The 25382-nt window shown below is 47.8% G+C and overlaps 3 protein-coding genes across 4 annotated transcripts; 2 read left to right on the forward strand and 1 right to left on the reverse strand.

Moving 5' to 3' along the window:
• Positions 1-3031: 3031 nt before the first annotated feature.
• Positions 3032-11263, forward strand: LOC121593649 (juvenile hormone esterase-like). Of its 2 annotated transcripts, none has more exons than XM_041916216.1 (7): positions 3032-3170; positions 5937-6582; positions 8290-8436; positions 9315-9860; positions 9923-10270; positions 10337-10632; positions 10715-11263. In XM_041916216.1, the coding sequence occupies exons 2-7, from the start codon at positions 6295-6297 to the stop codon at positions 10881-10883; spliced, it is 1794 nt and encodes a 597-aa protein (XP_041772150.1). In that variant the 5' UTR covers positions 3032-3170; positions 5937-6294; the 3' UTR covers positions 10884-11263. The 2 variants fall into 2 exon arrangements, with proteins under 2 accessions (XP_041772150.1, XP_041772149.1); XM_041916215.1 differs by lacking the exon at positions 3032-3170 and adding an exon at positions 5579-5643.
• A 323-nt stretch (positions 11264-11586) lies between these two features.
• LOC121591702 (juvenile hormone esterase-like) lies at positions 11587-13823 on the forward strand. The gene is made up of 4 exons (XM_041912530.1): positions 11587-12690; positions 12754-13104; positions 13170-13468; positions 13535-13823. Exons 1-4 carry the CDS (start codon positions 11710-11712, stop codon positions 13701-13703), a joined length of 1800 nt encoding a protein of 599 aa, XP_041768464.1. The 5' UTR covers positions 11587-11709; the 3' UTR covers positions 13704-13823.
• On the reverse strand, positions 13749-25160 carry LOC121591703. The gene is made up of 16 exons (XM_041912531.1): positions 24961-25160; positions 24346-24507; positions 22211-22876; positions 21936-22136; positions 21408-21584; positions 21189-21286; positions 20754-21026; positions 20406-20640; positions 19959-20036; positions 19078-19293; positions 18559-19002; positions 17878-18384; positions 17126-17211; positions 15424-15764; positions 14632-15354; positions 13749-14562 (listed from the first exon to the last, which is right to left on the reverse strand). The coding sequence occupies exons 2-16, from the start codon at positions 24395-24397 to the stop codon at positions 14412-14414; spliced, it is 4248 nt and encodes a 1415-aa protein (XP_041768465.1). The 5' UTR covers positions 24398-24507; positions 24961-25160; the 3' UTR covers positions 13749-14411.
• Positions 25161-25382: the final 222 nt, after the last annotated feature.

Raw genomic sequence — 25382 nt, forward strand, 5'->3', positions numbered from 1 at the left:
AGCGATCGCGACTCGTGTTTATCATCGGTTCAACGGCATCGATTTACGCTCGGGTTAGGTTTCACTATCAAGAGCACTCACACACACACACACACACACACACACACACACAGAGGAGGAAGGTGGCTTGTCTAGGGGTTACTTCAAATCAGCTGCGTCGCGCTCGAGCTGATAAGACGGTCCCGCGCCTGCCAGACGTGCTGACGGCGCGGCAGGTTGCGCGAGAAATTGCAAATTCCTGGCATTCTTATCGTAGGCCGGGTAGGGTCACTGCAAGCAGTGTAGGGGAAAGCGGTGAGATATTTATATTTAATCTTAGCATTTTGATAGGGATTGAGCAGATTGGAAGGAGGTTGCAAGTACCTGTAGAGCCATAAGAACATCAATGCAGTGATGATTAATCAGGTCAGCATCATTTTTAATACTAAAATGCTTTTTGATGTATGCAGCCTTTTATTCCAATTTATTAAATGTGTTCATTTCGAAATATTGAATAACTCACTTTATTGAAGCGAACATTTTACATTTTAGAAAAATAAAACAAAGATTTCCAATAATTATACTCAAAACATTGCAAAAAGCAAAACCATGCAATTGAAACGTTATTTTGATTCATATTGCGAACAGTGTTGCGCTCATGCTTCAAATTGCGGACGTTTTGGTTCAAATTCCAGTCAGGCTCAAAACATCATCTATAATCTTCACATTCACACACACACACACACACACACACACACACACACACACACACACACACACACACACACACACCACTTTTTTAGTTTTTTAACTTCTCTTAAGGTGCGAACACCCAATTCCTTGTATTGGCGATCCTTCCCGTCCTGCCATCAAGGCCATTCGTCACATATTGCTTCAAATATTATTGTTATTATCACTGTCTTAAATAATATGTTAATGCACCTAATCACAATTTACTTCGCCTGTCCAGAATTTAAAACAAAAATGCTAATGTTGCTTCAAATTCAGGACATAATTAATCAAGTGTTTTAGTAAAAATCAGAGTGAATAGTATGATAAAACACTGTTGTTTTCGTCATGATAACTACCTCTACAATGGATTAATATATACTTCAATGCATCTGTACCAGATTAATAAGAATTATTGACAAAATTACCTTGGAGTCGGTTTTAGTCCAAAGTGCTAAGCATGCATTCGGTGGTGAACTGATCAACAGAATATATTTATTTATCGTAAGATCAGAGGAGACATACTAGGAGTCAGACACATTTTTAATTGATTCAATAACATCATGGTAACCTTGTAAACATAAAAGTTTGACAAGGCCAGAAACTGAATTCCAAGAAATTCATTAAAAACATACTGAATATCCGGAGTTTGAAGCTGTCCGTAATTTTAATTATATCGGTACTTTGTATGTTGTTTTTAGTTCGATATTAACAATTAAGTTACGAGCTCCTTTTCACTTATGTTTTTTTTTTTGGTTTTATTCGGTCGGTCGTTAGTTTTTTTTCTGATTGTTAAAATTAAGATTTCATTCGGTTGGTCGTTAGTTTATTTCTGATTGTTAAAATTAAGATTTCATTTCTTGATTGGTTTTTTTAAGTGTATTTCTCATTTTTTGTTTGTCATTCTACCCAAAAATTAATTTTTCACATTTTCCTTGCAACGTTTATTGTTCATTCTATTTGGATTTCTTTTTCCATTATTTCTCGTTAATTTTTCGTTTGCTGTTGTTTTATTTATATTTTTATTTCTAACCGTTACTGTTTGTATATTGGCATATTTTTCACATCTGAAAATATAATGTGTCTGTAGCCTTACAAGAACAGCAAACACTATTCGAGTCAATTAAATGTGTAACCCTCGAAGGAGAAAGCCGTCTGTTACATCTTTAATGCATTCCCGTCCGTTTCCTGTTGCTCTCGATTTCATCCCGACACGAGCAGCCAGGCAAACCGAACCGAGGGGTTAAAGTTTAACCGGGCCCACCGCAGCCTCCCACGTTCTGCTCCTATTGCAGCGATCGCACCAAAAATAAACTTACGCTCGCTGCAACTGCAACTGCAAACTGCTGCCGTATGCAGGAAAAGCAACCGCAAAAAGGAAGACACAAAAACGACAGTGCAAAAATTAAACACACACACACACACCACAGACCAATTCTGAATGACCAGTTCCATTGCACTTCGAGAACACGAGCCACATCACATGGTTGGGGCAATGTCGCACTTTTGCTTTTAGCTTGCATATTCGCATTGGACGGCAGTGCGCACCCCGTCTCGGGCTGCACTTTTCTGCATTGCCAATGCAGGACGGCGGCGTGCCCGAAAATGTGGGTCAGTAAATTTTTGATGCATTTATGCAAAGTGGCGTTGAGATTTTTGACGCGGGGAAAGAACGCCGCCGAAGCAGGCAGCAAGGCAAAGAACAAATTGGGAACAAAATGTTTTCGTTGGTCACTCGAAAGGCGCGACTGCATTTGTGTTCGTTTGTTGCGTGTAAGCGTGCGTGCGTGTGTGAAAGCGCGTGCCTGTATGGGAACGATCTTTCAAGTGATGACACAATTTGATGATCAAATTTTGGGGACCAACTTACCCGCCAATTTGGGGTTGGAGAGAAAAACAGGTCACCACACTGTGTCAAGAGGCAAGGAGAATTGTCTGTAAATTTAGGGTTTTTTTTAGTTCAAACAATAAATCATTAAATACTGAGTTTGGTAAACAATTCCCGAACGAACTCCAACAAACACTACATCCAACAGAACGAAGCGGCGAGGAAAGAGTACTTCATTTGGTAGTAAAATGTCGCGTCGACCCAACCCTCCCGTGCCGGACGTGGACGGCCGTACGCACTCTACACACATGGGGGAAGGATTACCGATGCACAGACTCCCCGCCATGAAGGGCAGGAGGCAGCCTGAAAAGGGTGGTAACAGGAAAATCTCACCCAAACGGACCAATCGAATGACTTCGATCGCCCCGGCCAGTATAGCCAGCTGTATAAAAGACACATCCTCCCGGTACGAGGGCACCAGTAGTGGGCTGCACGTCGGGATCCTTCGGTGGTGTTGTGGGCGCAGTTGTGCAGTTGTGCCATTGCTGCCTCTCTTCTTGGACGTGCGCGAAAGTGAAAGTATTTGTGGTGACGTAATTACGGAATGTAATTATTGTACGGAATCGTACGGAATGTAAGTGAATATTAATTGTAGTTTTCTATTTTTGTTTAAGCGGGGTTCTTTGAGATGAGGAAAATTAGAACAAACATTAAGAGCACTAAGTGTCATCTGAGCTGACTCGAAAACAGTATACGCATTGTTTGACTGTTGTTTTGAATTATTTTTTTAATTTCTCAGATACATATAAATAAGAATTTATGTACATACAAATATCCAAACAAATATAAGCATTTTTAAAATGCATAATTTAAAATATAGCAAAAATATCATAAAATAAGTACATCATCAGACAAAAGTAGGAAAAAGGTAAAATAGATTTCAAAAATGATCTTTTTGCACTCAGTTAAATGAAATGACTGGAAAAAAGCATCTAATTAAAATCCCCTTGCCCTTCCTCCTCCCTTCTACTCCTTCCATCACTTATCTCATCAAACACCAATCAAACATTCCGCCCAGCTCACACGCGTGGCCTAATAAAACCCCCTGTCGGTGATAAAAATGAGTGAAATTCCCCCAAAGTTCGTACACGTGCCACCGTATCAGATGGAAACTCACGCCAACACTCTCTGAAAACCGATAAGCTTCACGCCGCTGCACGCGCTGCATCACATCTTCCATTCATCAATAGGCTTGGCTTTGCTTCCTCCTTCTGCCGATCGCACAAAGTTGTCTATCATGGCCTCGTGCCTGCAATTTCGGGGCTATTTGGTAGATTGAAACCTGATGGAAGATAAAGAATGCCAGCAGGTATCGCAAACAAAGCAAATCGGAAACACACGCTTCCCTTATCACTGTGTGCGTTTGATAAAGCTTGGAAATATATTTTAATACTTTTTTGAATGAGCAGCGCTACGCTTGTGTAGCTTTGGGTGAGAGTGATTGGGCAGGTTTTGAAACAGGCGCGGAAGCAGAAGCAGTTTTCCAAGAATTCAGAACCGGCAAAACAACATGTGGTCGTTTCGGTTTTTTTTTATCGTCTGCCTTTTTTTACTCAGAAGAGGATCTTTGTTTAAGGTTTTTGGTGTTTTTTTTTTTAGTTTACAACCAGTCTCGTTCATTTAGGAAGCTTTGAATTCGTTTATACAGCTGTGCAGAAGTCGGAGGGAGGGTGGATGGGTGGAAGGGGATGTTGCCGGATCCATCAGTGGCTCTAGGCCACAGGCAGCAGCAGTTGCGCTAGAAGAGCACACACATGTCAATAAAAAAGCCTTTTTTGAAGGTTCTATTGGGTAACTTTTTGTTGCGGTATTGCTTTGTGTGATTAGTTTGCATAGTGATAAGAAGATCTTTTTGAATGGCTCAAATCAATTGTAATTTTGGTAAGTTTTTGTGCGAGTTATTCGATAAAAATGCTTTCAAAATAGGAAATAATCATTGAATCCAATAAAAAAGGAAAACTCAACAATCATTCAACATGCCACAAAGCCTCGAAAAGCATTTCCAAAGCAAAGTGATAAGAAGACAAAGAAACCCCAATTCCGTAGAATCAATCCGTCCCTCCCTTCTCCCTCCTTCCCCTCCCTATTCCTTCCCATCCAGTTGACACTTTCAACAATAAAACCGATTCGATTCCAAAAATAACGCCCCGAATTATCAATCAAACACGTTCCCAATTTGCAAACTCACCGTGCGCGCGTGGCACAACACTCCTTATCGCGCCCAAAACGCCATGCTGTTTCCTGTGCGGCTTCCACAAGAACCGTGAGCCCACGCGCATCCTCGCATCCCGCACAACAAAATTGAGTTGTTTTTGAGCTCGCTTTCTAGCTCGCTTTCCGCCGAAACCGATCGAGAAAGCGAGCAGAAATGTCCGAAGAACCGATCGAAGCTCTTGATCGGTTGAAGCGTTTACGGTATTTCGAGTGTATGTCTCTTTTTGACAAAAAAGCTCCGGTACGCGACCGTGTTGGCGCAAAAATGATAATGGCCGAAAAAATTTTCACACCCACGTTTTCATTCTCCCCTCTTTTCCCTTTCACCTCGCTTTATCGTTATTGGTTTTTGCTCTCTAGCTACATTGAGCGAGTGGCTGACAAGTTTTCGATCGCTTTGCGCAGCGGGATCAGCTAGAACACGTGGCCATTTCGAGCTGTAGGATGTAGGTCAGCGTCGTGCCAGGAGTCCCGGTAAGCGCCCTGCCAGCGAACCGATAAGCCGCATGCGTGTCTTACTCGTGAACGTGAATGAAGTGTTGCGTCCCCGTTCTCCCCCCCCCCCACACTTTTTGAAGTAATTGAATTCGATCGATCCGGTACGAAGATCGCTTCAAATTACACCTCCCCCACCCATAATTAGGCTGGAAGCGCGTAGATGCGTGTGTTTGTGCAGCCACTCGTTTGATTTGGAGAAGAAGGCGCTGGAAAACTGGAAGCAACGCCAGCATTCCCCCTGCTAGCACACCAACACACACGCGCGCGCCGGTCGGTTGCTAGGTAGCGGCGAGCGCGCTGCTCCACCACTCGAACGGTGCGAGCCGATAGAGAAGGTACGCGCGAGCGCTCGACGCGTACTTTAGCCGCCGCGTAAACGTCACTAATTGGCTTGCGCTTTCTACGCGCGCGCGCGCGGTGTAAAAACGCACCGAGAAGGGAGGGCCCCCTTTTCAGGATTAATCGTAGATTGTGTGTGTGTGTGTGTGTGTGTGTGTGTGTGTGTGTGTGTGTGTGTGTGTTATCTGCGGGGTTCGAAAACACACACGGGTCGGGGGAACCGATATTGTTTGACACACATGTGTGTTTATGTTGTTTTGTTTTGCTTTCGTTGTCGTCGTTGTCGCAGATCTTTACGTGTGCGCGTTCGACGCCCGGCGGAACCGGCCACCGAGGAGGAGGAGGAGGAGCAGAGAGGAAAGGCAGCGAAGAGTGCGGTTTGCTAATAAAATCATCGATCCCGCCGGCGGTCCAGTGCAGTGCGCTATCAGCCCCAGCGGACGGAACATCACCCTGCGCGCGAGCGAGTAAGTGAGAGTGTGCGAAAGGGCAGAAGGGCAAACGGATTACTCAGCGATCAACCGAAGCGATAGTGGTGGGTGAATTGTGTGCAAAGCTTTCGTGCAAACAAAAACAAAACAAACAAAAAAAACGTGAAAAGCACCCGTGTGTGAAGTGTGTGTAGTACAATTCCTGGTGCAATAATTATGGTACGCACGCGTCAGACGATGATCGTGCCCTCGTTGCTGCTGTTTGTGATGCACTGCGTGGTGTCGTGCACGAGCAGTGGCAGTCCGCTGCTGGTGCGGGCGGCCCTCGAACCGAGCACGGCCTGTGCGTCCGCGGATGAGGTGGAAGCGGGTGATGCCCCGCGTGTCTGCATCGACGACGGCTGCCTGGTGGGGACGGTGCGGGACGGTATGGCCGGGGAGCAGTTCGAAGCGTTCCTGGGCATACCGTTCGCACAGCCACCGGTCGGGGAGTTGCGTTTTGCGGTAAGTAATGGTTTCTTTGATCGAAAAGTGGTTCTTACTCTCATGGTTTAGAAACAAGGTGTCCTTTTTTTTGGGTAATTATTGAAGAATGGCCAAGGCCAAATAATGGCCTAAATATGAACAATTTTGAAATTTAGCTCAACCCGAAAATTTTAATATAAAATCCTGTACAAACAAGCTTATGAACAGGTTGTCAAATGTGTATAACTTCCTCTTTGGTGTAACGAGCTATCCCCGATCCTACTGGACTAATGCAGGCATCTTAATACTGGTTACGATGGACCCCAAAAAGTGTATCATGGTCAAGTTCATGGTAGTGATGGATAAAATTAGCAAAAATCCCGAATCGACTACGATCCGACTCTGGAAGGCAGGTCCGCCCGGGATTTTTCGGAGTCGTTTGGAGTCGCCCGGGGTCGTCCGTATTCGTCCGGAGTCGTCCAGAGTTGTTCGGAGTTGTCCGAAATCGACCTTCGCACCAAAGACCTGTATATAAAGTGCACTCGCGAAGTGAAAGACAAAAAACACAACAAAACCAAATGCCAGATCACAAAAGCATATTGCACCGGACGGCTCCTGTTGACTTCAGACGACTTCGAACGACTCTGGGCGAATCCGGACGACTCCGGACGACTTCGAACGACTCCGGAACTAGTGGTTCAGATTTTGCCAGAGTCGGAATCGGACTAACAATAGCCGGAGTCGGTTCGAAGTCATGGATACGCTTAAAAGAGCACATCACTAATACATGCTTACGGAGGAACGATCTCTGGTTGAGGATTGATATCGTTCGGTCTTCTACGAACGGGTTCGTCTATCAAATAGACCAACGATTCGCCTCTTAATTGTATAGCTAATGTCTTATTTAAATAATAAGACAAGAAGTGAAAATGCGAAAATGTGTTATGCCGCAAACGATACGAATAACCAAGTAAAATAATGTTCACATCTCTTCTAGTAACGGTCGTTTTAGGCTGATAACTTGCACTCAAAGAACTGTAGTAACAAAGATTGATTTATAGCAATTGCATTATGAACACAGTTCATTGTATATTCATTAACTTTGAGAATTGATAAACCTTAACAAATATACCTTCAATGAAATATAATCTCGACAAGAGAGAATAATGTAGACTAAAATCGATCGTGATTCGTCATAGCTTATCCATTACAAGGATTTGGCGTTTTTTTGGCAACCTTGTTGTATGCTCGAACGTTATAATTGAGTTCATGGACGTTTGTCTAACATGAATTAAGTGGGATTTAAGCGTTAAAATATTAAATGTAATGTTCATGTAAATTGAGTGGAATAAAATGTTTTCGTATCATCAGCGATGTGATATGAGTGAAATTGAAGAACTTGCGCACTAATCGTTTAAGTACACAGTTTACTTATTGTGATTCGAAGTAAAAAAAAGCGAACACTCTCTCTGTCCCGTTGGTAAAGGTAACTATTAAATGCGTTTGCCACCCGTTTTAACTCGTTTAATATCGATTAGATTGCACAACCGTCCGATTTCCCACGCTCTCTACCTCATGCATGTAGAGCATGCATTCAATGCAAATGATCACCTTGAGCAAGTAGCAATCTTTCCAACGATTAATGTGTAATCAGGGAAGCATTATTTTGTGTAAGTCGTCGTCTCGTTATCAATCGTTATCGTTAGTAAAATGCGCCACCATCAAATCTTCCCCTACCTCCAACAGGACCCGCTCCCCAACGGCCCCTGGTACGAGCAGCTGTACAACGCGTCCTACGAGCGTGACATGTGTCTCCAGCGAAACGATCTGCTGCCCAATCCGCCCGTCACCGGCAGCGAAGACTGTCTCTACCTAAACGTGTACCGGCCAAAGGTGAGTCACGGATGATTTATTCACGCTCCCGTTCGCTCTCGCTCACTCACTCGCTCACGCGCTTGCTGTACGCGCTCCAAGCGATGCCGATGGCTCGTGGCCACGCGCCAACCATTTTACGCTCCGGGTGGCACCGAGAAAGTGGGGACAGTCACGCGTGGGAACCTGCTAGTGCTTACTGCGCAAACGAGCCCCCCCCCCCCCTTCCATTGGCGCCATGTCATAATTAACAAACGAATCGTTTTTGCGCGTAACCACACACAAACACACGTGGCAGGGCTTCATTGAGGCTCCAATACTCGCTAGGCAACAGCGCAACGCTTCAGCAAGTAGAACAAGATCGTTAAAAGCGAGCGGGCGCGCGCGCGCGCGTGGCTTCACTAACCGTCCGCGTGGGGTGAGCACATTCACCCTCCATACAGAAATTCCGGTTTTTGATCGTTCTGCTGATTAAGCGGTCTTCCGCCACCGGGCGTGCGTGGTGCTATTGATATGCCCGCGTGTGCCGAGTCAGCCAACGGTGCGAGGGGGGGTTGGAAAAGCCGTCGCCGTATTTATTAAACGCGTGTTTTATTTTTATATCTCAACCCTCCTCCCCCCCCCCCCCCCCCACCCCCCCCCCCCCCACCCACTTGTTTGGTGGTTTATGGCTGGAGCCCCTGGATGGAGCCAGTCGATGCGATCTGTCGGTGCGATCGATGGCAACGACTTGTAGCAAACGGCAATTAGCAACACGTGGCGTTGTGATGCCGCGAGAGTGAGAATGAAAGTGAAAATTACTACGCCTCGCACGCTGAAGGTCGCCAACGACGACCGTTTACTAACCTGTGGGAGCTTTGTGTGTATTTGTGTACTAATTTGCATCCGCATCCCAACAGGAATGTGACGACCGTACCAACCTGCCCGTGATCGTGTACATCCATGGCGGTGGTTTCTTCTCCGGCACGGCCAGCTCGCTCATTGTCGGCCCAGAGTACATTCTCGACACGGGGCGGGCGATTCTGGTCACCGTGCAGTACCGGCTCGGTGTGCTCGGCTTCCTGTCGACGGGCGATACGGCCGCACCGGGCAACTTCGGCCTGAAGGATCAAACGCTCGCCCTGCGCTGGGTGAAGCGCAACATCCAACGGTTCGGTGGCAACGGGCAGCTGATCACGATCGTGGGCCAAAGTGCGGGCGCCACCTCCGTGCACATGCACATGATCAGTCCGCTGAGCCGGGGACTGTTCGAACGGGCGATCATGATGAGCGGCAACTCCCTGGTGCCGTGGAACATACCGACCAAGGATCCGCTGGCACTCGCCCGTTCGACCGCCATGGTGGTGGACGTGCTGGGTGCGGACCGGCTGTCGGGCAAACAGCTCGTCGCGGCACTGCGGGACATCCCCGGCGAGAAGCTCGTCGGTAACGTTCACAAGCTAAAGGTAAGCACTGTCGCGGATTTACTCGACTCTTACGCAAACTAATTCATTGCTCTCCCGCACAGCTCTGGTCCGTTGATCCACTGACACTGTTCCGCCCGGTGGTGGAACCGAAGGAATCCCCCAATCCCTTCCTGACCGAGGAGCCGAAGCTGAGCTGGCGCAACGGCAACTACCAGCAGGTCCCGTACCTGGCCGGTTTCGTGCCCAACGAGGGTGCTATCCGGGCGCTCAGTATCTTCAAGGACGCGACACTGTTTGGCGAGCTGCAGCGTAACTTTAGCACCATTCTGCCGATCCTGCTCGAGCAACCGCCATCGAAAGCGTTGACGGAGAAGATGCGAACGCGTTTCCTCAACGACACCACAGACGACGAACCCGTTCGGCAGGATAACCTGCAGGGATTTGTTGATGTAAGTGAACCATTTGAGAGGGAGCAGACACCAGCAAACGAGCACTGAACGTCATTCTTCCCACAGCTGTACAGTGAGGCCGCGTTCATCTATCCAGTGCAGCTGGGCGTTAGGCAGTACATCACGGCGGCCGACACCGACCGTGCACCGGCCAGCGTGTACAAGCTGTCGTACAGGGGCCGCTACTCGTACTCCGCCATCTATGCGGGCGGTGATACGAGCGACTACGGTGTGGTGCACTGTGACGACCTGAACTATCTGTTCCGCCAGCCGGCCATCTTCCCGGACTATCCGGCCGGTGCGCCCGAGCTCAAGATGGTGGACACGTTCGTGAACTTCTTCATCGATTTCGCAATCAATGGGTAAGGTTTGGCAGGGGAAGATGTCTGTTTTAGCGCTCACTAAAAAACTAATTGTATTTTGGGCTTGTTCCTCTCACCTTAGTCGTGCGACACCGCTAGCACCGGTGCGGGAGTGCAGGAACGAGAACCAAGTCTACCAATCGCTCGACTGTGATGTGCAGGAGTTCGTCCGCGTCGGTGATGATGTGCAGGTGAAGGTGCTGAACGCTCGCAACGAGGAAATGTTTGCCTTCTGGAAGGATTTCTACTGAAAACGCGCGACTTCGGACACAGCTTTAAATGTGATACTTAATCGTCCATTCCAAGGATTGTTGTGCAAAGGGGTGGAGGGGGGGGGGTGACCAGAGCTCGATACGGGGCGATGCAGTACAAGTTGCAAATGTAAGATAATTAATCAATTCCATCAAACCTGTCGTTCGTTTCGTTCGTTAGCAATCGTTCGCTAGCGATCGCTCATGATCGCTCACGAGAGCCATTTTTCATCATCGTAAGCGTTTAGTTTGTAGGGTTTGGTTTTAGGCTTTTGTTTTTGTTTGTTAAGGTAGTGCCGGAATGTGTTGCAATTGTATACAATATTAAAAACACCAAAATTGTTTGTAGAATAAAACTGGGGACTATGTAAGATAGGTCAGTTTGCTGGTGGTTTACTTTCTTTTGTGGGTCGTTCTCATCAAAGCCACACCCTCTACGAATGTCCGAAACAGCAGATATTCAGCAGTTCAGCGGTACCCGTTAATCGGTTGAAACCTGTTTCCGGTGCCCGCTGTGTGGTGAACTGCCAGGGCAAGAATCGCAGCATCCAAACCAGTATTTTGTTGTTTTTTTTTTTCGTTAAAGGTCAATGTTAGAAGGTATTGGATTACCTAGGCTTTGAATCGTTTCATGTAACATCTCTATTACACACTTCCAGCCTTCGAATCTCCACCCAATTGGACAACTTTCCCGGAGGACCTAATACTAAGAATTCGCCACCCGTCAAGACAAGATCTTCACGCCCTTTCCAGCATTTGTAACACTTCCCACTCGCACACTGGGAAGTCGAAAGTGGAAGAGAAAGTTTGCTGAAAATCAACCCCCATGGGGCGTCCAAGGTATAAAAGAACGCAGCCCACCAGGGCCAGGGTCAGTTTAATGCCATCCATCATCATCATGCCACACCGAGTGGTGGTGATACTGACGGTTGTGTGTGTCGCTGCAGCAGCTGAGAATGTCCCCCGGGTCTGCATCCAGGACGGGTGTATGCGGGGATCGTGGATGCGAAGTCTGCACGGCGAGCGGTACGAAGCGTTCATCGGTATCCCGTTTGCCAAGCCCCCGGTTGGGCCACTTCGGTTCGCCAACCCGGTCCCGAACGAGCCTTGGGCGGACCGGCAGGAGCTGGATGCATCGGGCAGAATTCCACGAGCGCCCTGTCTGCAGAAGAATCTCTTCCTGCCCGAGCGTGGTGTCGAGGGTAAGGAGGATTGTCTGTATCTGAACGTTTATCGACCGTTTAAGGTGAGCAAAGAGGGAACGACCGACAATGGAACGACTCCGCTAGCTACCTTGGTGTACATCCACGGTGGTGGTTTTCTGGCCGGATACAACTCTCCCTTGGTTGCGGGAGCGGAAAAGCTGATGGACAATGCGGTCATACTGGTGACGATCGCTTACCGGTTGGGGGCGTTCGGGTTCCTTTCGACCGGTGATGATGCGGCGAGTGGAAACTTTGGCCTGAAGGATCAGCGGGAAGCGTTGCGCTGGGTGCGTCGAAACATCGTAGCGTTTGGAGGCGATCCGGAGCTGGTGACGGTCATGGGACATAGTGCCGGTGGTGCTTCCGTGCATCTGCAGCTGATGCATCTTGGCAACGAGGGGTTATTCCAGCGTGCCATCAGTCTCAGTGGCAATGCACTAACTCCTTGGAGTGCTCCCAGAGCCAACCCGCTACAGCTTGCCCACCAACAGGCTCGTCTGTTGGGCGTTAAAAAGCCCCACAAGATGACTTCGGCCGAACTGGTGGAAGCACTTCGTGCCATCGATGCTGATCTTTTCGTGAGCAGTTACAAAGGATTTACGGTACGTAGTCCGGTGTGTTTGTGTATTCTCTCTAAATGTTAACCAACGCTTTCGCACGAACAGAACGGCTCTCGCTATCCTGTGATCGTGTACGGACCGGTGGTGGAAGCTGCTACCGTTCCGGACGCGTTCCTGACGGAACCTCCGCGGGAGCTGTGGGCCCGTGGAGCGCACCTGTCCGTACCCTGGCTGACGGGGATCGTGCCAAACGATGGGTTCGTGTTCAGCGCTCCCATCCTGAAGGACACCGACTGTTCGAAGGAAACGTTTGCCCAGCAGAAGACGCTGCTGCTGAACGTGCTGGGCGGCGCGAAGGAGACGGACGCACTGCCGATCCTGATGGAGCGCTTCTTCGGCAATCAGTCGTCGATCGGCGAGTGTTTCACGCACGAAAATGTGGACAAACTAACGAAGGTGAGTATAGATGCTGCATTAGTTAATAAATTCCAACTAATTGCCTAACTGTTTTCCCTTTACAGTTGTTCAATGAAGGACTGTTCGTCTATCCGCTCACTCTCAGCGTACGCCAGCACGCCAATCATACAAGCACAAAATCTCCCATATATCTGTACCGGTTCAACTACAAGGGTCCACACTCGTACTCCTCCATCTTTGTGCCGGAGCGGGATGAGTCGCAAAACTTTGGCATCGTACATTGCGATGAGTTGATCTACATCCTGCGCGCTCCGATACTGTTTCCCGACTTTCGGCGCAACTCGCCAGACGCAAAGGCCACGCAAGTGATGACAAAGTTGATCGTAGACTTTGCACGCACAGGGTAAGCTGAGTTGTAGTGTAGAGTAGATCGAATCCTTCTCATACTCGTGCTTTTGTGTCATTGCAGAACTGCACCAACAGGTGATGGGGATAGTGATCGCGTGAGCGACAGCGAATTCCCCCAAGCCCTTGAACTGATCAACTCTAACAGTACGGAGGAGCCCGTTCTGAAAAAGTACATCAACTTTTACGATGCCGACATGTTCGACTTCTGGACACGGTTTTACAGCTACTAGCACTACTGCTTAAGGTATAAATTATAATAAAAGAAGGGAAGCGCGTTTCCGTTTATTACTATTTATTAATCTCCATTTTCATGAGGAGACACCGCTTTCCGATTTCACAAAACACTGCGCGCACTGCATTTCCATTTGCTTGTGATTATTGCTCTTGGTGTGTCTGGGGTAACTCTATCCGATCCTCACAACTTAATTTCTGAAGATTCTCTTTCCAGTCTCAGCAAAAGTAATCTCTCGTAACTCTCGTCCTTCCGTATCAGTCCGTCATAGTCCTCCCTTTCGTCTAGCTTCATTTTTTTTCACTTTGTTCGTCTTTATAGGCTCTTTACAGGGCTGAATCTGTCTTTACAAAATAATACACATCACCGTATCTCCTCACCCAAATAACCCGTAACGAACGTAAGGTAGGCAACGGCTCGACAAACGCGACAACTTTGGTTGCACCACACCGCCGTGTGTGATTCGAGACAAGTACACTTTTTACTTTTGATTTTTTGAGTAATGTTTTTTACGCTTACTACGCTACTTTTCTAATGTAAAACTCACTCGCATTTGCAAAAGGCACCAAACACATTCTCTTACTGCTAATAAGGAGAAGTAAAACAGCTCTTAAAAGGGAGAAGTTTGGGGTGGGTAAAAATGCATTTGCGTTCCACGCACATCCTGTTAATCCTGCCCTTGCGCTCGTACTGTACCACACAAGCATTAGATCGGTGACAGGGTACGCCGCTGACTCTCCGTAAGCTCGGGATGCCAAAAATCCACTATCAACACCAACCGTGTTTCCGTCCCATTGTGCCACACCTCGTGCTCGAAGCTATCGTCGAATATTAACCACTTGCCGTTCTCCCAGGAGCTAAAAGGGGAATACAACATCACATTAAAATGCTATTAAGAAACAACTACGCCCTGTTCTACTACGTACCGTGTTTCTTGGGCCACCCGTATGTAGGTCCCCGGTGGCACACGCAACCCAAGATGCGCCCGCACCCGACAGTTCGTTGGCCCACAGTGGGGCCACACGTGCGTCCCGGGATGCATCACGCTAAACTTCACCTGCCCGCGCTTGCACGTCCGGGCAGCGGGAAAGTACTGCTCCACCAGCCGGCACGTGTACGGTGCACGGGCACAGTTTCGCTCCACACGGGCCCCTCGGGAGAACAGCTCCAGCTGCTTCCAGTCACCCCGGTCGCGCAGATTTTCCGACTCGTTCACAAACACGCCGGCACTGGTGAGCAGCTTCAGGCCTTCGTCGCGAACTTCCCGCCACTTGGCGCGGATCAGCTCCAGCTCGGTAGCGTACGTCGTTTGCTCCTCCGTCCAGTAGGGCCGGGCCGCCAGCCCGTCCACATTGTACAGCGAGCGCTGGTACACCGAGCGGAAGAGCTTCTTCTGCACACCTTTGCGGTAAACGGCGAGCGCTTCACTGTTGCGCCCGAGCCGCTGGAGCGCATCGCCGAGCTGGAAGTAGAACCGGCCGTCCTGCGTACCGGGATGGCCCGTTTCGATGCCCTCCTGCAGGTACTGGGCCGCCAGTTCCATGTTTTGGTCGAGCGTTTTCAGCACAAAGCCGTAGTGTACCAGCGCAAACCCATTGTCGATCCAGCGGAGAAGCGTCTCGTGCAGTACGGCTTTAGCTTCGGCAAGTCTGCAAATGGAAAGCATGTTTACTTTTAATTTCAACACACAGCAAACCCCCAATTGCAATCAAACGAACCTGTTCAAGTAAAGGTAGCTTACGGCGAGCTGATTCCGATACAGCGGTTCGTTGTCGAATCGTCGAATCAGCACGTTATGCACCTCGATCGCTTGCGCGTGCTGGCCCTGGAAGCGCATACGATCGATGCACCGTTCGGCTACCGTTTTGAGCGTACCGTCGTCCACCGACAGCTCGTGCTCGATCACCTTCCGGTAGGCGGCGATCGCTTCCGTCAGGATCGCGTTACTGCGCCGCTGCTCTGCCAGCGCATCCAACGATCGCGCTCGGCCGATTAGCGCATCGATCGAGTTGGGCGTTCGGAGCAATATACGATCGAAAGCGGCCAGCGCTTCCTGGGGCTTGTTCTAAGCCGAAGTAAGTGACCGATGGACGTGGTAGTTGTGGTGGTGTTTGGGTGGTCGAGTAAAAGAGTCCATTTTGTTGGTGTTGTGTGCAGCGTTGATTATTAATCCAGGAAGTTAACGTGGAGCCGAGGCGTTAATGTTGCAGCATACAAATTCACACAAAAACACACAGGCACGCACACACACACAAACGGGAGAGCCATCCGCAAAAGCATATGTTATGTTAGAGCAGGAAAAAGGGAAGGGTTTAAATGCGCGAGTAGAGTTGTAGCAGCATTGGAAAACGTAGAAAAGGAGAGAAGCGTTTAGGAAGCCATAAGAGAAAAAAAACGAAATAAAAAAAAGAAATAAAAGCAAATACATTAATCAATTAAAATAAACACAACGCAAACGCCACACTGTAACTTCGCATTCGCAACACAAGGAATGGTTCCGCGAGTCCGTTGCAGCTGGTGCGATTTTGGATGCTGACAAGCCGGGCTGTCGGCAGGGTCGTACAAACGTTTCGGGTGGGTGTCCAAAACGGTACCACACAAAATCAACCCCCCATGGAAGAACGATCTCGAAAGCATTCCCGTTGAATCTTGTGCGTGTGTTTGCAGAATGGGAAGGGATGGGCGCTGTTTTGTTAGAGCAACTTCTTCCAAATTATTGTATCGATCTCGTGTTGATCCGGACTTTTCGAGGCAATCTCGAGTGGAAGAGATTCTAACAAACTGTTTTTCATCACAGATCAATACACACAGGCACACACACGCACACACACAAACGTGCGCAAACTCTACACTATCTTGTATTTATTCACACTCTACAGTAAAGAGAGCACGCTAGCGTTAGTCTCGATTGATTTCCACAAACATTGTGTCAGTCAGTAGGTCGTAGGTCTTGTCAAGTGTGATTTGTCGTCCACCAGTCTCATTGCGTCCTTGGTACTTGTGATGTCTGAGAAAATATCTCGTACTATTCATTGGCCATGCTGATGTAGAGTTGTGCTATCACAATAGGAAAAATTCAATCTTCATCTTCTTGTGTGCGCTACTTTCTTGTTCAACAATTCCTGCCCATTCCTGCTTGCTTCTAATTTCTGATTCTAAAAACTAATTCTGGGGTTGTCTTACACGCACAACCAGCAGTCGCGCGTACTCCCAGTGCGCTCAGGCAAAACTATTTTAAAGGTAAGGGGGTTTGAAGAATTGGGTTGATCTTTTCGTTCTCCTCAAGCCCGGGGTTTACTCAAACCCAAACTCCTAAGTTTGGTGCAGAAAATAAATTTAATCATAACAAATTATACATTACAAATGCTTGAACGTAAGAAGAGTGACTGAAATGAGTTGTGGTACACACTAAAACTACACCATACATACCTCATCGAGTTGCTGCTCAGCCCGTCTTAGTTCTTCCTGGTAGGACCGATCAGCTTCTTCAGCCCTCGAGGGGATTTCTGTACGACAAACAGGCCGCGGGACAGAACACGTACGCGTAGTAGTTCAGCAAGGATGGGTAAACGGAAATAAGACAGAAACAATGGCACAAAATTAATTTGTCCGGTCCATACTTTGCGGCGAAACGGTTCTTATTGCGGGGATATCTCTCCGAAAAAAAAGAGGGAAATCAAAATCAAGTGCTGTTTGCTTTTGCTTTTAACACCTGCCGAAGCACATTTTGTAGCGTTAAAACTCTGTCTCTGTGCTTTTACTAGATACTACAGAATCACAACACAAATATAAAATGGCATCCTTAACTGTTTTGTCTGATGCGTGGTTTTGCAGATGTCGGAAGATGGGGAAGGTGGAGCAATCGCGGGGGATGAATGGAAAGCAGCGCTACTACTACGGATGAGTGTACGGAGTGGGCGGGCAGCAGCATGAAGAATGAAAATGTGCAAATTGTGGCATACTACTAAACACTACTCAACACGCCAGAGCAGCGATGAAACCTATCGATGTGAGCCACGTGAGCGAGCGGGCGGGCGAGCGATCGAGCGAAAACACACACACACACACAACACGCGGTGCAATCTTTGTTCTCTCTTTTCTCTCTGGCATCAACATGGCACGAGAGATCCGAGGAGGGCGATGATGTTACGGCCACTAATACGCATAAATACTTGTCCAGCCGGCAGCGGTCGCCTCGTCCTCCTCGTCATTGCCCTCGGTCGGTGTGGCCTCCGGCAAAGCTGCACTACCGGTCGCCGGCAGCTTGCCATACTTTTCCTCCAACCGTCGCATCAGATCGGTGTCATCGACATCGGACGCTTCCTCCTCGTCGTCCCCACCCGGCGGAATGTTGTCGTCAGTCAGCGGTTCCTCCTCCTCGTCCGAACCGTACTGATTGAGCAGAACCGAGTCGATGTCGTCGATCAGCTCTTCCTCCTCCTCGTACACGAGTTCCTCCTCGTCCTGCTCCTCCGCGTACGTGCTGTACTCTTCCGCGTACTCGTTCGGCTCCAGCTCCTCCTCTTCGCTGGTGTCGGGCACGAACAGATTCTCCTTGCTGCCATTGTCACCGGCGGGCGAGGAGCGCTCCAGCTCAAACTCCGCCGGCTCGTCCAGCTCGAACTCGGGCTGTTGCTCCCGCTCGGGCAACAGAAACTCAACGTGCCTTTCCCTTGCAGCTCGCTGGCCCGATGGCGACGGTGTTCGCGCGCGACCTGGTGACGTTCCCGCGGGAGGGACAACAAGCTTTGGGAGGTGGTGTTCGTGAACGCGCTCAACCGGTGGTGAGGGGATTTCCGCAAGCAGTGCCGTCAGGACGGTCTTTGCCTCACCCTTCGCACTTACATTTTCGCCTCGTTCCACTGGTGCCGCCCCGGTTTGCTGCTGCTCCGTCCCGTCGGGCGGTATTACGATCGGGTCCTTGTGCAGCCCGTAGATGAGCTTGTTAAACGCTCCCTTTGGTGGTTTGCTGCGCGCAAGCAGGGAATCTTTTGTCGTTTTCTTGGACGAATGTCGTTCGTTTGAGGGCGGTGGTGGCTGAACGGGCAAGGCCGCTTCCTGGTGGCTTTGCAACGGAACAGCTTCGGGTTCGGCTGGTGCTCGGTACATGGAGCTAAAGTCCTCAAACGTGATCGGTACAAAGGCTCCTATTTCTTGCTCCTGCTTGATGAGCAGCTGCTCTTCCGCGTCCTCTTCAGGTTCCGCCTCTTCTTCGGCCTCTTCCAATTCATCCAGCTCGTACTCGTAGTCATCGCCAGAGTAGCGTTCAGCATCGTCGTTATCGTCGAATATGATCACTACAGCAGGCAGGAGAAGAAAGCAGCAATCAGTGAAATGCTTTTCATTCGTGTTAATTGCCAAAACACACTCACCATTGTCTTCGATCACTTCCTCCTGCTGTTCCGATAATAGTTGTTCCGTTGGACCTGCATAAACAAAATCGTCCAGTACCGTTTTGGTGGCGGTCGTTTGCACGTTCGGTGCATTCTTTTGCTCGGCGACACTATCGTTTGCCGCAACAGCACCATCGGAACGTACATTAGCTACCTTCGGGTTGGATTTATCGTCGCTTTGATTGGTTGGTTTTTCTTAGATGATGAAAACATTACGCATTATTGGCGATATTTTATCACACTCAAAATTTTGCATTCTCAACACACACGCACAATACATTACAAACCGCTGCATTTCGGTCGTCATGCAATAAATCAGCCTCGTGTTAAATGTTGCCCTGCTTCATAAGCCTTTCGCTGGTTTGAATGGTTACACAGTTGCTTCAAAACATAAGTAAAAGCTTACAGGTATAGTAGAAATGTGAGAAACGATTTATCGAGCTCGAAAGTGCAAATTATTAGCGTTAAGAGATAGAAGATCATCTCATCAGTCGAAGGCAACGAATCAATTTTAGAAAACAATAAAGTTTGAGCAACCAAAATAGGTAACAGAGTTAAAAAAATAAGTAAAACAGGCAAGGCAAGTGTTAGAAACCGCCATGCACAAACAATATAGTGGCACAATTATTGATACAAAACGTGTAAGAAACACAAAGAAAGAGTAAAGCTAGTATGTCAATTTGAAAGAAAAACAAAAACAAAATACAACATACTAAACGAAATAATAAAACTCAAAAATGATTCAAACATTTTCAATGGTTTAAACGAATTAAGAAGCTACACAACATAAATCGTAACAACAACAAAACACTAACACGGAAACTGTACAACAAATACAATAGGAAAACAGGACAACTCACTCGTAGGGGCACGTGGACTAGTTAAGAGAAGATGGGCAGCACCGAGCAGTGCGACACCGACAAAGATCTTTACGGTAACTGAAAGTGTAGCCCAACAGGAGTTGTTCTTAGTTTAGTTGCTTCAAATGAACAAAAATGTGTTTTCTTTTTTTTTATACAAAATCTACCACCACTACCACATGTATAAAGTTATGTTTGAACATTTTGCTACACAGCATGGATTTGGCCAGCCTACTGGCTCGATTATAAGCAATAAGTTGCACTTTCTCATCGAATCGCTCAACAGGTGATGATGATGATCATGATTGGTGGAATTGAAGTGGAATTAATAGAGATAAATGCGAAATAGCGCGCATATCATAAATTTTGTGTGATTCTGTAGTATCCGCGTACCGTACGCGCTTCAGTTCGATCCGTTTTTTTGTTTCGTCCCCCATCGTCACTTACGTGAAGTTTCCTCTTCCGGCTCGGCAGCGGCTCTGCGTTCTTCTTCCGCTGCTGCACGTCGCTGCTGCTCTGCACGGAGCTTCTCCAGATATTCTTCCTCTCCTCCATCGTTGTCCACGAGCTCGCTGAATGCAGCATCATCATCTTCCACATCGTCGTCGTCATCGTCGTTTGCTGGCTGAGATCCACGGGTAACTTCCAGAATTTCTTCCTCATCACCGACATCGTTCGCGTCCTATGGGATTATAAATTACTTAGTTAATTGTCGAAAGGATTTTACAACACGCGAGCAAACAAACTGAAGCAAAATCACACTTCATTCCAATCTCATGCGCTATTCAGCCCCACCTCATTCACCTGTGCTGCGATCGTGTCCGGAACATCGACAACCTCCTCAACCTTCGGTACGTCTAACGACTCCGCTAGTTTGTTATAGTTTCGAACTAATTCGTCCATTTGATCTTTGAGCGTGTCGCCCGTAACTGCTCCTTCGGTTGATGGGACGGTTGTCGTTACAGGCACCTGATTTCGTTCCGGTTCAGGGACAGATGTTTGCACTGTGTCTTCGTTGATCGTTGGTACGTTTTGGTTAGCATTATCATTCAAAGCATTAGATCGCTTCTGAAAGCGGTATAAGCAGCACAAGAAACAAACGAAGCAAAGTAAAAATAAGAAAAAAAAGCAAACGTTCATATCAACAAACAGACAAAACAATCAAACAATTAATACTACTGTTTTTGAAACAAACAAAAGATACAAAAATTATAGTTTTGCAACACTCACAACTTCATCGAATGGAGTATCATCCTGATCGTCATCATCATCCTCATTTGCTGCTTCATTCTGATTGTCGTCATCGTCGTCAGCATTTCCAGCGGGATCTGAGGAATAGAAGAAAACTTAAGTTAATTATTTGCTAACCTGGATTTGATCTTTCACTTAAAAACACACAAACCATATAAAAAAAGCATGGAAATCAAAAACAACAAAGATCGACATTACCTTCTTCGCTATCTACATTCTTATTATTATCTTCTTCATTTTCATCATCGTCGTCCTGTTCTGCGGCAGCATTTTCATTATCATTATTGTCATCATCATTACCATCATCATTTTCATCCTGTTCATCATCATTTTCATCATTGTCATCTTCCAATTCTGTCTTACTATTTGTCAAAACTAAAGAGTGAAAGAACATATGACTTCAGTTAAATTACTCTACTCAAAAAAGCCAATTCTACACACTTAAAAAACTTAAGTTTTATATAAAAAAGAGAACAAAACAGCACTAGTTTGAAATATGTTTGGCTTCAAAGCTGAACGAAAAATAACCAAATTCTAGCTTGAAACAAAATGTTAGCGATTGTGTCATACTGCGAAAAAGACCATTCTGGGTCTTAAAAAGCGTTAAAAGCAAACTAAAATGATTATGACAGGAAGCATGTGACATCACACTTCAAAAATTCATTCGATTGTCTTTTGGATCGATTTTAGAATTTTGAAAAATTAACCAATTATTCCGCAAATTACCATTATCAGTCTCATCTTCCGCCTCATTTTTGTCATTTTGATCGTCATCGTTGTCGTCGTCCTCGTCCTGGTCGTTATCATCATCATTATCCTGTCCAACAACTGTTTCCTCATTCTTCTCATCATCATCATTATCATCATCATCATTATCATCATCATCATTATCATCATCATCAACAGCATTGGTTTGATCGTTGGCACCTAGAGCGTGCCAGGAGCTGAGACATAATTACGAACGACCTACAACAGACTACCAGACCGTTTTTGTAACTTACCGGCATCATCGTCCTCGTCATCATCATCCTGCCCATCGTCATCTCCATCATCATCGTCATCGGCAGCAGCCGCTTGCTGTTGTTCGGCTGCTTCCTGCTGAGTGTAGATCTCCTCTACCTCATCGTCATCCAGCTTCGATGCCGGTCCTTCATCCTCATCATCATCCTGTACCTCCGTACCGTCCTCATCATCGTCGTGATCTTCCTCCTCTGCGTACGGTGCACCATCATCGTGATCATCATCATCTCCGTCCTGATCGTGGCCATCATCGTCACCACCATCGTGATCTTCCACTGCGTGATGCGCATCACCCTCGTCGTCGTGATCGTCCAGCGAGTTGATGGCGGCCAGCACTTCATCGTGGTGATGATCGTCCTGTCGGTTTTCGTCCACCCAACCGTTGAAGAACTCCGAGTACCGAGATTCCGACAGTGGCGTATCCTCGTTCGAGACGCCCTGATTTTCCATTATGATCAGCCCAATCAGTGCACCGAGACCGGCCAGCAGGATGAAGAACACGACCTTCGCACACCAGTGGCCGCCAGTGCCGTGGTCGCTCTGGATGTGCATCTGCACATCGCCCGGTTCCTTCGCGGCCTGGGCAGCTCCGGCCGACGGTTGCTTCGGTGCATGGACCGTCGTTTCCTTTACCGTATCTTCATCATCTGAAACGTAGACAAAGCGAAAAGGCAAAACACCATTATTAGAACCTTCTTGGTGTTGGTGTTGGCCCGTTTCCCTGATTTCGAGCACCGCATGGCATGTGACGTGGCACACGTCAGCAAACACGCGGCATTCTCACTTTCTATACACCACTTGCCCACTTCCCACTTCCCGCTTCTGCTTTAACGACTTTTGCTGAACGATATTTTTACATCCCGCGCCACCCTAGAGCGGGAGGGAGATGGCGCCACGTACGCGAACTACCGGCAATAGACCAACCGAAACAAAAGCAACTAAAATAAAAAAAAAGCCGGCTTAGCGCTAACGGCAAACACGTCGCAGGTGGAACGTCGCTAGTGGGGAAGGAAAAACATCAGACGATGTGCCGTCGAAACAGGCAAATGGAAAGAAAACACGGCACACACAGAATTTCCCCGCTTAACGGACGACGGACTGCGATTACTGCGGGCATGTACTTTTGCGTCCTCCGCGTACCAGGGCGCGTCGTGCGTGGAACCAGTTGTGGCGCACTTGACGGTGGTTTGTATCTGCGCGCCTCTAGCTTAATCCCGCGACCGCCTGACCTGGGTCATTGTTTACTGACCCCGTTGTTGGGGCATTCTTTTTGCAATGTTTTGCAAATGGAAATTTTTAAATGCGCAATCCACGTCAAGGAGTCATTTATTAATGGGGTAAAAATGGCGCGGCTAGTTTTAAATTGCGTTTCATGTGTTTAATACGCAGTCCCGTGAAAAAGGGGCATTTTTCCGCGATAAAAAAAAACAATTTCTTGATGATTTATTTCAGGTTCTTATTTGAACCACGTGTTTAACATGTTTTAAATATTTTAATTGACCAAATATAAATGATCCTTAGTTGATCTTTTCCAAATGTGTCTTTAATCCTACACTATAATCATAGCCCCGTAGCCATGGGTTTCAAATCAATCACCATGCTTTAATCCAGTAGCCATCTTCAGCGATCCACAATGCCCTTTTTTCGCCTTATTTACCCCCTTCAAAGTGCGACTAAACCCCCCGCAAGAAAGCGCACGGTGTATGGAAATATTACGACATTCTTGCCACTTTCGTCGCTGCTAGAATGGAGGAAAACCGACCTGCCGAAAAAAAGGGACCGAGCACCAGCAGCAGAGAAACGGTAAGTTCAACGCCAAGAGCGCCGCGAGCTATTTAAAGATTTTTCAGACAAGCTAATAATGTTCTAATTTAAAAGCGACCTCAAGGGAAGACCGCCGAGATGGGACCAAGCGAGACTTCGCTACGGTCAAAAACGGTCCCAAAAGAACGGCCACTACGCCAGAACGCCGTTCCATCCGATAAGAGAGCTTGGCGCTACTGGCGGGCAAGCGAATGTGTCCGCAGATGCTGTGCCCGCGGTCAGCAATTGCTGTAGCAAGGCTCCCGATCGTTATCTCACACCGGTTCCTTGCGCTGTTGTTGGCCACACTTACCTTTCTTCCTCTTCTTATCCTTCCGCTTCTTGGCCTGCGTGTCACCAGACATCTTGTCGGCTTCCTCTCTTGCTAATGTGGTTCCCGCCGGGTCGATTCTTATCGCACCACTTTATCACATAAACACACACTCACTCTCACTTTCGTATCAGCTGCCGGATGCTGTGGAAATGCAGATGCACACGGGATTAAAAGTAAGAAAAATCACAGTGTGGGTTAATGAGAAGAGATCTCGCACTACTAATTCTCGACCCCGCTTAACTCCGCTGCTTTGCGCGGTAACACTTCCTGTTCAGCACACACACACACACACACACACGCACACGCATGCACAAACACACCCAGCAGACTGTGTGTGTGGGTTGTGTTGTGTGCAGTGCCAACTGTGATAGTAAGCGGGCAAACGGACGGGGTTCAAGATATGGACGTGGAAGGAAAATATCTTTGGAAAGGCAGCGCGCGGTGCCCGACGACTACCGCGACGACCACGACGTCGATGTGTTCTAATTTAAGATCGGGCGCCCGCACATTCCTCCTCACGCCTCCCACGACCACCGGAGTGACGATCGCCCGGTCGACCGGTCCTTGCCGTTTGCCGGATGCTCTCCTACCAACCTGCTGACGATCGGGGCCAACCTAGAACCGTACCGCACTCGCTTACCGTCCGTTCGCTACTGATGCTGCGGCAGTTTCGATTTCAAAATCTTGTCTCCCGATCGGGGTTGTTTGTTGGCGCGGCCCCCAGCAGGCTGAGGATGGCGATGCGCACGCAACCGCGGAAAAGTGTGCGCGTGCGAGAGATAGAGAGGATGCTTTTATTTGTGTGGCCGACTGTCAGCAGCAGCTTTCGGGGCGTCATTTGTGAGCTTAAAGTGCGAGAAAGATATCTAGTTTATGAGGTGAAGCGGTGTGAAAATCAAGCAACTTGCGATCGACACGTCCGGTCAGCGAGCCTTTGTAGACGATAAGAAATCTAAGACCATCTTCACACATACCAACTTGTTTGATTGGAAAAATGAAATCCGCTACAACATTTG

The sequence above is a fragment of the Anopheles merus genome, chromosome 2L (genome assembly GCF_017562075.2).
Source record: "Anopheles merus strain MAF chromosome 2L, AmerM5.1, whole genome shotgun sequence".
Classification (NCBI taxonomy): domain Eukaryota; kingdom Metazoa; phylum Arthropoda; class Insecta; order Diptera; family Culicidae; genus Anopheles; species Anopheles merus.

Bases quoted from the DNA above. Each gene is read 5' to 3' on its own strand.
- LOC121591703 (XM_041912531.1), bottom strand. From the start codon at position 24,397: ATGTCTGGTGACACGCAGGCCAAGAAGCGGAAGGATAAGAAGAGGAAG. The intron at 21,027-21,188 runs GTGAGTGTTGCA...TACCGCTTTCAG, and splicing joins ATACTCCATTCGATGAAGTT to AAGCGATCTAATGCTTTGAA. The intron at 19,294-19,958 runs GTGAGTTGTCCT...TCATCATCTAAG, and splicing joins TAGTCCACGTGCCCCTACGA to AAAAACCAACCAATCAAAGC.
- LOC121593649 (XM_041916216.1), top strand. From the start codon at position 6,295: ATGGTACGCACGCGTCAGACGATGATCGTGCCCTCGTTGCTGCTGTTT. The intron at 8,437-9,314 runs GTGAGTCACGGA...GCATCCCAACAG, and splicing joins TAAACGTGTACCGGCCAAAG to GAATGTGACGACCGTACCAA. The intron at 10,271-10,336 runs GTAAGTGAACCA...TTCTTCCCACAG, and splicing joins ACCTGCAGGGATTTGTTGAT to CTGTACAGTGAGGCCGCGTT.
- LOC121591702 (XM_041912530.1), top strand. From the start codon at position 11,710: ATGGGGCGTCCAAGGTATAAAAGAACGCAGCCCACCAGGGCCAGGGTC. The intron at 12,691-12,753 runs GTACGTAGTCCG...TCGCACGAACAG, and splicing joins GCAGTTACAAAGGATTTACG to AACGGCTCTCGCTATCCTGT. The intron at 13,469-13,534 runs GTAAGCTGAGTT...GTGTCATTGCAG, and splicing joins GTAGACTTTGCACGCACAGG to AACTGCACCAACAGGTGATG.